Genomic DNA, 10,338 nt, shown 5'->3' with positions numbered 1-10,338 from the left:
CCTAGCCCCTAACCTCTAAGGACTAGGCCCATATTGCCAATTCCTGTTCTAATATCCCACTTTAATCTGCTTTCATCAAAAATTATGTGTTGTCTTATACTGAATTCCTCCCATTTGACCCAAACCCCTTAACTAAGCTGATTGATAATACTTATTGTCATAAAGAAGTTTGTGCCTTTTCACCTAATATTCCCATTCTTGCAAATTTATCCTAAGGAAAAAAGTTTGAAGAAAAAAACTATAGTCTGGAGACGGATTTTTTTGGATTTGCAGTCTACCCCTTCCACTTACTGACTGTGTGATCCTAGGCAAATTGTTAACTTCTCTGTGCCTTGGTTTTCTGATCTGTAAAATATATATAGTACCTAATTTATAGGTTGTTGTATGAATTAAGTGAGTTATTATGTAAAGTACTTATAACCATACCGATACATTGTAAACACTGTATTAATATTAGCACTTACAGCGGGGCTCACATTAACTTTATTTATAATAGTTAAAAACTGGGAACAATCTAGAAGGAATGTTTACATAAAATTTACTAGATCAACCTGGTAGAGTATTATGTAACGAAGACCATAATTATGAAGAGTATGATAACATGAAAAATGTTTATGATATACTTAAAGATAGTATTTTTATGGGGCACCTTGGCTGGCTCAGTCGGTGGAGCATGCAACTCGTGATCTCAGGGTTGTGAATTCAAGTGCCACGTTGGGCATGGGGCCTACTCAAAAAAGAAAAAAAATTAGTTTTGGATAGTGAGATTAGGGAATTATGGCTTTTCCCACTTATTGTTATAATGTTTATGTGAAAATAAAAAATCCCAGAAAAGGAGAAACTTTCTTCATCTAAATTTGCTTTCAGTATTACCATGACTCTCCCATGTGTGATATTTGAGTCATTCTTGATTTTAACCCCTTGCTGCACAGCCAGTCACTAACTCATAAAATTTATTAGACTCATGTCTTTGCGTTCCCATTACTGATACAATGTCCTCCTAACCTTTAACCTAGAATATTGCAATACTCTTTTTGACTTGTTTCTTTTTTCCATCCCATCTTGTACACCGTGGCAGACTACTTTTTCTTCTAAATTATCATTTTGTACCCGTCATGTTTCTTGCTCAGACATTTTTGTGCTCTGTGTTCTTCAGAAGTTGAATCCCAAACTCATTAGCTTGGCATTTATCTTTGACCACTTGAGTTCTTACTGATTATACCTGCCTCTGAACTCCTATAGTATTAATTGATTATAGCAGTTATTTATAATGAGTTGTGACTTCTATATCTGTATCCTTTATCTGTAAGTAGATGGTAAGCCGTTTGAGGTCAGGGATGAGTTTTTACTTCTGTGTTCTCAGCACATAGCAAGTCCTTTCAGTATGTGTTTTTTGAGACATAGAATCAGTAAGCTTAGCAAAGAGAGCCTGTAATAAAGTAGTTTTCAGGTTCTCAAAGATTTTAAGCCTCATTACAGTATAAAGGAAAATGATTATCATAGTTGGTGGGGGGAAAGCTATGTACTCCATATAGATGAATAGTTTTAACATAAAACAATCTCTTTGGGGTTCATTCTGGGCCTAAAGTTATTTATTCCGCTTTTATATTCTCCAGGGAACCAAAATTCTCAATTGCAATTCTCTCTGAAATTACCTTACAAGGTAAATTATACACACAGTTTCCAGGTTTGTCAGAGGAAAGAAGGAAAATTCAGACTTGGCCTATGGTATTCATGAGGGATTTAAATTAGCAAAGAACAAATGTATTCATTTAAGGAAGACCTTACTTTATAGTAATTTTTTTTTGGTTAGAAATCTTGAGGGGGACTAGTTTTGCTTTTAATGGGAATTAAAACCAAATTATTCAGGGTTAATGTGAAATTTCAAGTCCTTATTTATTTCCTTAGCGCCAGCAGAAACTTCAGAAAGAACGCCTCATGAATGACTTCTCTGCAGCCTTAAATAATTTCCAGGCTGTGCAGAGAAGGGTATCTGAAAAAGAAAAGGAGAGTATTGCCAGAGCAAGAGCTGGATCTCGTCTCTCGGTAAGTTTATTCCCAAAAGAAGACCTCTGCAATTTCATGATGTTCTTTTCCATGTTGTTGGGTTTTTTTTTCCTCCTGACTCTGACCATTTTGACCATTAGCTTTTATTATCCCCATCCCCCCCCCACACACACCTCAATGATAATAAACAGAGACATTAGCTGCTATGAAAATGCCAGATTGGTACAACCTATATACAAAATATGTATGCAGGGTGCCTGGCTGGCTCAGTCAGTAGAGCATGTGACTCTCAATCTCAGGGTCATAAGTTCAAGCCCCACGTTGGGTGAAGAGCCTACTTAAAATAAAAACTAAAATAAAATATGTATGCATATGGTCAAAGACCAGAAAGGAATATGCACAAAGTTTTGAAAAAGTGACAGGTAGAATTGCATGCAATTTCTTTGTTATTATATTTGTCTTAAAGACTTAAAAAAAGAAAAAAATGAATCTATTTTCTAGAATACAGCAGGCGAGGTTATTTGGACTAGACCTCTCTTTGAAATGAACTAATACGAAATTTTATCAGAAGTATAAAAGAGTCATGAAAATATTAAGGTCAAAATCTAAGAGAAGGTGAGATCCATAGAGAGAGGTAAGCTGAGCACTGAAACTGCTTTTGCATGGAGTACATTTACGGACGACAAACTTGAACTTCAATTTTGATGTTTTTATGGCCTGAGGGGGAACAAAAGTCAAAACCCAGAGTACACACAAGGTGGGGAATCTAAAAGAAGGTGCTGCTCCAATTAAACTGGACCCTAAAAGGCCATATTCTTTTCGGGATGGGTATGCCAAAAGTAAGCCCTTCTTTCCCACAAAAAGATTGCATTAGCACTGAGCTGAGCAGGTGGTGGAGGACAGCAGGGGAGAGGGGACATTCAGACAATAAGTTGTAGCACAAAGGAACCTTGAAGCAAGTTTACTGCCCAAATTCATACTACATGAATGGCCCCAAAGCCTCAAGCTTCAAGTAGTTCTGCAATGGTAGAGTACGTAGGTGCCAGGCAGAAGCGAGTACACATCCTTTCTTGTTAGATAAGCCTAGCCCTGAAAGAATACCCTCAAACAATTTTTGTAGCATAATGATCAGCACTGGGTTAAAAATAACCAAGTACACAAAGAAGTAACTCTGAACAAGAACTAGTAGGAACAACAGTGAGGTGAAATAGACCTACAGAGACTTCATATATTAGAATTAGAAGATAACTGTAACTTACTGGGTTTAAAGAAATAAAAGAAAAAATTTTTAAGTCATTATTTTATTTTTTTTCTAATGTTTTTCTTTTTGAGAGAGAGACAGAGCACGAGTGTGGGAGGGGCAGAGAGAGAGGGAGACACAGATTCCGAAGCAGGTTCCAGGCTCTGAGCTGTCAACACAGAACCCAATGGCGGGGCTCGAACCCACAAACCGTGAGATCATGACCTGAGCCCAAGTCAGACACTTAACTGACTAAGACACCCAGGCGCCCCAAAGTAAAAGAATTTTGAAAACATCTACAGGAAGCAGGAAACTATACAAAACATTGGCAAAGAGTCAGAATATTTTCTAGAATTGAAAAATATGGAAACTAAAAACTTGATTGATGATTTAACTAGAAAATAGAAGATATTTCCTATCTTTTTTTTTTTTTAATTTTTTTTTAACGTTTATTCACATTTTGAGAGACAGAGTATGAGCAGGGCAGTGGGAGAGAGGGAGGGAGACACAGAATCCGAAGCAGGCTCCAGGCTCTGAGCTGTCAGCACAGCACAGATGCGGGGCTTGAACTCACGAACTGTGATCGTGACCTGAGCCGAAGTTGGACTCTCTACCAATTGAGTTACCCAGGTGCCCTGATATTTTCTATCTTACGATATTACGTATCAGCATGTAGGACGGGGTTAAGAAGTTAAATAGGAAGAAAGATTATGAGAAATGGAGAATGAAGTGAAGGATCTAACCTAGTTTTAATTGGAGTTTCAGAATAAGAGCGGAGCAAACTTAGAACAGAGGTGATATTTGAAGAGATAATGGCTGGTGATATTTTAGAACTTATGAGAGGCACTAATCTTCAGTTTCAAAAAGGCAAACAAATCTCAAAACGAATAAATAAAAGACTTTCATGTAGATACATCAGAGAGAAACTTCAGAACTCCGAAGAAAAAGGAAAATTGTAAAAATAGCCAGGGAAACTATAGAATATCTTCAAAGATGCCGTAGTTGGATTGGCAGTTGATTTCTCAATATCAACAGTGGAAGCCAGTCAAGGACTGTCTTTAATGTCCTAAAGGACAATAACTGCCTACGTAGGATTCTAAACCCAGTGAAAATAGATATCCAGAATGAGGGCTAATTAAAGACATTTTCAGTCAAAAGTGAGTTTACTCTCAGCACACCTTACTTAACATTCTAAAAAATGTACTTTAGGGAGAAGGACGGTGAGCTCAGATGGAAAGTCTGAAAAGCAGAAAGGAATGAAGAGCAAAGAAAGTGGTAAATATGTGAAAAGACAAACCACAAACAGAGAGAAGATATTACTATATGTATACCTGACAAGGGATTAGTAGTAACCAGAATATAGAAAGAATTCCCATGAATCAATATGAAAAAGATACAACCCAATAGAGCAGTGGTTTCTCAGACTTTTTGATCTCAGGACCCTATATTACACTTAAAATTATTAGGGACGCCAGAGAGCTTTTATTTGTATGAATGGTATCTACTGATAAATACTAGAAATTAAAACTGTGAAGTTTTAAAAATGTTTATTCATTTACAAATAATAAACCCATTACATATTAACATAAATATAAATTAGGTTTTCATTAAAAATAACTGCTTTTGGATGTACTCTGGTACATCCAAATGTGTTGGTCTGTTTTGTATTTTGATTGGATCTTTTATCCACATATGATTTTTATATCATGTATTTATCCTTTGGAAGATATTGATTCCCCAAGTTATGCAGGTCTTCCAAATGTTGATATACTTCAGTATACAATATCAAAAGGTAATATAGTTATCTTCAGTTTTATCAGAAAAATCTTTAAGAGACTTTGAGAGAGTTGTGAAACTCTTAAGTTCACAAGTGGTAGATACAAATTTTCCAGCATTCTGGTTTTTTTATTTGAAAGCTAGATTTTTTTTAAGTTTATTATTTATTTTGAGAGAGAGAGAGAGCGAGCGAGCATAAGTTGGGTAGGGCCAGAGAGAGGGAGAAAGAATTCCAAGCAGGCTCCTCCGCGCTATCAGCTCAGAGCCCGATCAGGGGCTGGAACTCACAAACTATGAGATCGTGACCTGAGCTGCGATCAAGAGTTGGATGCTTAACTGACTGAGCCACCCAGGTGCCCCTGGAAGCTAGATTTTTTATCACTGGCAACACACACTGTCCGTTGTTGTCCTTGAGGTGACAAGCTTACATTGTTTATCTTCAAGAACTTATCTGCCAGGGGCGCCTGGATGGCTCAGTTGGTTCAGCATCCAACTTCAGGTCAGGTCATGATCTCACAGTCTGGGAGTTCAAGCCCCGCATCGGGCTCTGTGCTGACAGCTCGGAGCCTGGAGCCTGCTTCGGATTCTGTGTCTCCCTTTCTCTAACCCTCCCCGCTCATGCTCTGTCTCTCTCTGTCTCAAAAGTAAATAAACATAAAAAAAGAAAAAAAGAACTTATCTGCCAAATACCCATGTGAATAACCATAGGTTGTTATACATATATCACACATACAGAAGTTTGTAATTATATATATAGACAAACTTTATTAAAAGTTTACATATTTTTTAAAGTTTGTAACAGTTTTATATATAAATTATATTAAATATGTAAAATGATGTCCCCTAAAAGGAAGTAGCTAGTTCAGCCAGCAGCTCAATTACACATGTGCTTTCCCTGGAGACAAGCATTGGATTTCTGTACAGCACAGAAGTGCTTTGTGTGTACTTCAGGTCTCATACGGAATGTTTTAAAGACCTGTATTGAGGTCTTGAGATATACTTAGTTTATAATTTTAATGGCTTCATTAAGGACGAACTGGCTTTTTTGTGTATAGTGATGAAGAATACAATAACAGTAGTGCAGTTTGGTGCCACTGCCTTGCATTCGCATTAAAATGCCAGCAGTTTTATCCACCATTGTTTTTGTTCCATGAGTGTAAACATCAACACAGTGAAAATGGCAAATAACATCTTAGTATTATTTTAAATAATGGTCAAATGTAGAGGTACTCAACTTCTTCAGTAGTTATGAAACTGCAAATTAAAACCACAATGAGGTACTATTTCATGTCCAAAAGTAGGGCAAAAATTTTAAGTTCTGTGAACACTGAGGGTAGTTGTTATAGATACGATACAACAGGAACATTCCTACCTGGCCAGTTATAGTCTGAAGTGAAGCAACCCCTGGAAAACACTTTGCCTGTAACTTCAGAACACATCAGTTCTATCCTAGAGAAAACTGTAAATTTTTATATCAGGATATATGTATTAGAATGTTCACAGCAGCATTTTTTGTAGCAGTCAAAAATTGGAAACCTCCGAATGTCCATCTGTTGTAGAACAGATAAATGCATTATGGTGTGTTCACATACTATAATATACAGCTAAGTAAGGAAATGCATGAACCACAGTTACATTCAGCATCAGGAATGGATCTGGCACAATCTGGTTGTGATCCAATCAAAGCATGAAAGAATACAAACAGTGTAACTCCATGTGAAGTTCAAAATCAGGCAAAATGATATTAAATACGGATACATATCACTGTATTAAAAATACAAGAAAGTGATCACCATAAAGTCAGGGTAGTATTACTTTAAGGGCAAGGGAGGGGGTTTGTAATTGGAGAAGGGCACATAGGTAGGCTTGAGGACACTAGCAATGTTTTTGTTTCTTTCTTGATCTGGGGAAAGAACAAAAATTTAAAAAAAAAAACAAAAAAACTTCACAGTGTTCCTCTGGATGGGTTGAATTTTGAAATTTTCCCCATTTTGTTTGCTCTTTTAATTATTGCTATTATAAAAAGGCAATTTTTCTAATTGGAATAGATTGCTCTTTTAAAATCTTTTCTTGTTTTTAATATATGCATTAGACAGATTTTTGAACTGAGTCTGCCACTTTAGTGCCTGATATGCCATAAATGTCCATTTAAAAAAATCTTCACATGTTGTGAAAGTTTGTTTCCTTGCAAGTTTTCAACTCTTTCCCTTATTCTGCCTCCATATAGATTGTAAAATAGGTTATCATGATTACTGTTTACTCCTCTCTCCTACCCATGTTCTCTCTGTCCTGTTCAGTAGGGGTGCCGTTCTGAGCCCAGATATGCTTTTAGCTACTTCACATCCATTTCCTAGTCGAGACAGATTGCCAGAGGCCTGTGTCATCTTACAGATCCTGTTGGAGCCAAGGAATGTTGCTTCTTTATACTGTAGCGAAAGGAAGCATTGTTTTGTGTGTCTGTGACGTATTTCTGGATAACAGCAGCAATAATGCCATCTGCTTTCTAGGCGGAGGAGAGGCAAAGAGAGGAGCAGCTCGTCTCATTTGATGGGTAAGGAATTATCCATATAGCCTGCTGGCTGGTTGAGATGGGATTCTGTACGTTTTACTTACCTCTAATTTTAAAAAACAATACAGAAAAGAAGGAAAAATAAAGGGAGATGTGGGGTGAGTAACTTATAATCCACCAAATAAAGTTAAAAAGTCAAAACCGTGGGCTTTTCTAAGATCTTTGAATTAGGGAAGGAATAATTTCAAGGTGAATAAAAAAGCCAAAGGAATCCCTGATGTCTTTGTGTTGGGAAGAGAGCTTGGCTCCCTAGGAGTAAGTATTAACACATGAATCTATAGATTAGGATTTTACCTCTTATTCAGATTTAAGTTTTTCAAAGTTCTTGGGTCTCTGTTTACCCATCTCTAAAACGGAAGCAACTCATTCTTTTAGGAGCAGTACAAGAAAAAAAGCAAACAATTTGCACCTGAAAGACATCTTCTTTTTTCACTTCTCCAAACTGAATTAACCAATTGCATAGAAATGTATTTGTGGTATTCAGAACTTAAAATGCTTTATCATAGGTACGTATCTGTCTCTCCCCACTACACTGTGAGCACCTCAAAGGTGTGCCTGGTGGGATCTATTTTATTCAGTTTTGTATCTCTAGCGCATGGAGGAAACCCTTTAAATACTGTGGAGATGATGTCTGATTTATGCCGACCATTGGGAAAATGCTTAATACTGGATTTCCAAAGTGTTTTATGTCTAACATAATATGTAGTGTGCCTTTTTTCTAAATATGGTACCTGAAAAGAAGAGTTAAAACATTTCACTAGCTTTTTATTTTAGTTTTCTTTTGAGAGGCATTTAACCCAAAGCATAACCTCAAGGAATTTTCTGAAAACCAGAGGATGTGATTCTGTTAGACAAATTGGAAAAGCACTGACAGATCGCTTAGCCTGCTCTCCTCCACCCATTTAGTACCCGGGAGACCAACACAGCTTGCACTTTGAGAGGGGATGGGCCAGTATGCTTCATTGACTTCAAGTCTCTGTCTGCTTTCCTTGTCTAGTAAGCCCTGGCAAGATTGCAGAACGTGTACCCCCAGCTGGAAAACAGCAAGGAGTCCCGTCCCTTATAATCCTGCTTCACCTCTGTTTTGCCCATGGGAGCTGAGACTTTGTTTTCTTGGTGTTATCAGCTCTTCGCCTCCAGATAGGAAGAACATGGCCCTCAAGGACTTTGTATTGATACCAGAGGCGTTCGAGCCCTAGTAGTGTCCTTGGATAGGCTCTGCTGGTAGTCGAGATGTTGTAGGCGTCTCGTGTACACCTTAGAGAGGAGGAATCAACTAATGTGCTTGTCTCCTTGCAGCCATGAGGAGTGGAACCAGATGCAGAGCCAGGAGGATGAGGTGGCCATCACTGAACAGGATCTGGAACTTATTAAAGAGAGAGAAACAGCAATTCGGCAGCTGGAGGTGAGAGCCAGGTTGTGTTGTTTGTTTGACTCCGTGTATCTGCACTCTAACCCACCTGGATTTTCCCTCAGTGATTATGAAAAAGCATGAAATGAGTCCTTATGTGATTTGTATATTATATCTCAGTGTAATCATGGCGAATTTGAACTACTCTTACGACAGTACCGGCCACGGTGCCCAAAAAGACTCAAATCCTTTCTTCAATTACCATATCGTACATGGTGTCCACGAGAACGACAGAGCAAGGCATGAAGAACAGAGCAAGGCAAACATATATTTTATTGCTCGTTAATACTTTGCCCCTAGACCTCTATGTCAACTTCTAGATCAGGTAGGAGTCTATGGAGAGAGCCCCTTTGCTTAATCTGAGTACCTCAGAATAAAGGCAGACCAAAAAGTTTGCTTAATTTTTGTGCCTCCCAAAGTCCAGTCCCAGGTTGTGGATATAGTTCAGTGCAGAGAAACAGGAACAGTTTTTGAGGTGGGGGTTGAGGGAAAGGTCTTGAGGCCTTTCTTACCTGATTTTCAGGTTAACCTTAACTTATGTAGTGACCAGCATATTCTTTTTTTTTTTTTATGTTTATTTATTTTTGAGAGAGAGAGAGAGAGCATGAGCACACACAAGTGGGGAAAGGGCAGAGAGAAAGGGAGAACCAGTGTCGGGTTCGAACTCACAAACTGGGAGATCATGACCAGAGCCAAAGTCGGATGCTCAACCAACTGAGCGACCCACAGCAACCCCATGACCAGTATATTCTTAAACTTAAGGAGTTTTCTCCTCCACACAGCTAGAAGACTGCCATCCCTGGGGGCAGTGGGGAGAGGGGGGCTGTAGAGAGGAGAAACTTGGAGCGCCTCTATGACCTTCAGCTGTGGCAGTGGCTCTGAACTCTGTACCTTAGTGTCACTTGGAGATTTTTTTTCCAAATGCTCAGCTGTCCTCCCTTACCCACCAACTATTAGTTTCAATTTTGTGAAATTCCTATTTTTTGTATGTTAAAAATGGGCAGATAGCCACAAGAGGCCCTGGGCATGGATTTTTTTTTTTTTTTTTTTTACAAACCTACCAGGTGATTATAATGGACATTCAGGGTAGAGACTCACTGCCCTAGAGACCATTGGTGTTTGTGTTTATTTTTTTTTAGTGTTTATTTATTTTTGAGAGAGAAAGCATGAGCAGGGAAAGGGCAGAGAGAGAGAGAAAAAGAGGATCCGAAGCAGACTCTGGGCTGACAGCAGAGAACCCAATGTGGGGCACGAACTCACAAACTGAGAGATCATGACCTGACCCAAAATTGGACACCCAACCAGGCGCTCCTGTGTTTTATATATATATATATA

The 10,338-nt window shown here is 38.3% G+C and overlaps 1 protein-coding gene across 2 annotated transcripts in view; it reads left to right on the top strand.

Annotated features, from left to right (window-relative positions):
* STX12 (syntaxin 12) overlaps nt 1-10,338 on the top strand; it is a 42,459-nt gene that overhangs the window by 23,987 nt on the left and 8,134 nt on the right. For both annotated transcript variants that reach the window (XM_049618800.1, XM_049618801.1), the window contains exons 4-6: nt 1,909-2,046; nt 7,531-7,574; nt 8,892-8,997. In XM_049618800.1, the coding sequence (XP_049474757.1) occupies nt 1,909-2,046; nt 7,531-7,574; nt 8,892-8,997 (288 nt within the window). The remainder of the gene's footprint in view (nt 1-1,908; nt 2,047-7,530; nt 7,575-8,891; nt 8,998-10,338) is intronic.

Source organism: Panthera uncia, assembly GCF_023721935.1.
Source record: "Panthera uncia isolate 11264 chromosome C1 unlocalized genomic scaffold, Puncia_PCG_1.0 HiC_scaffold_4, whole genome shotgun sequence".
NCBI lineage: Eukaryota > Metazoa > Chordata > Mammalia > Carnivora > Felidae > Panthera > Panthera uncia.
This window is presented reverse-complemented; position numbering and strand designations above follow the sequence as displayed.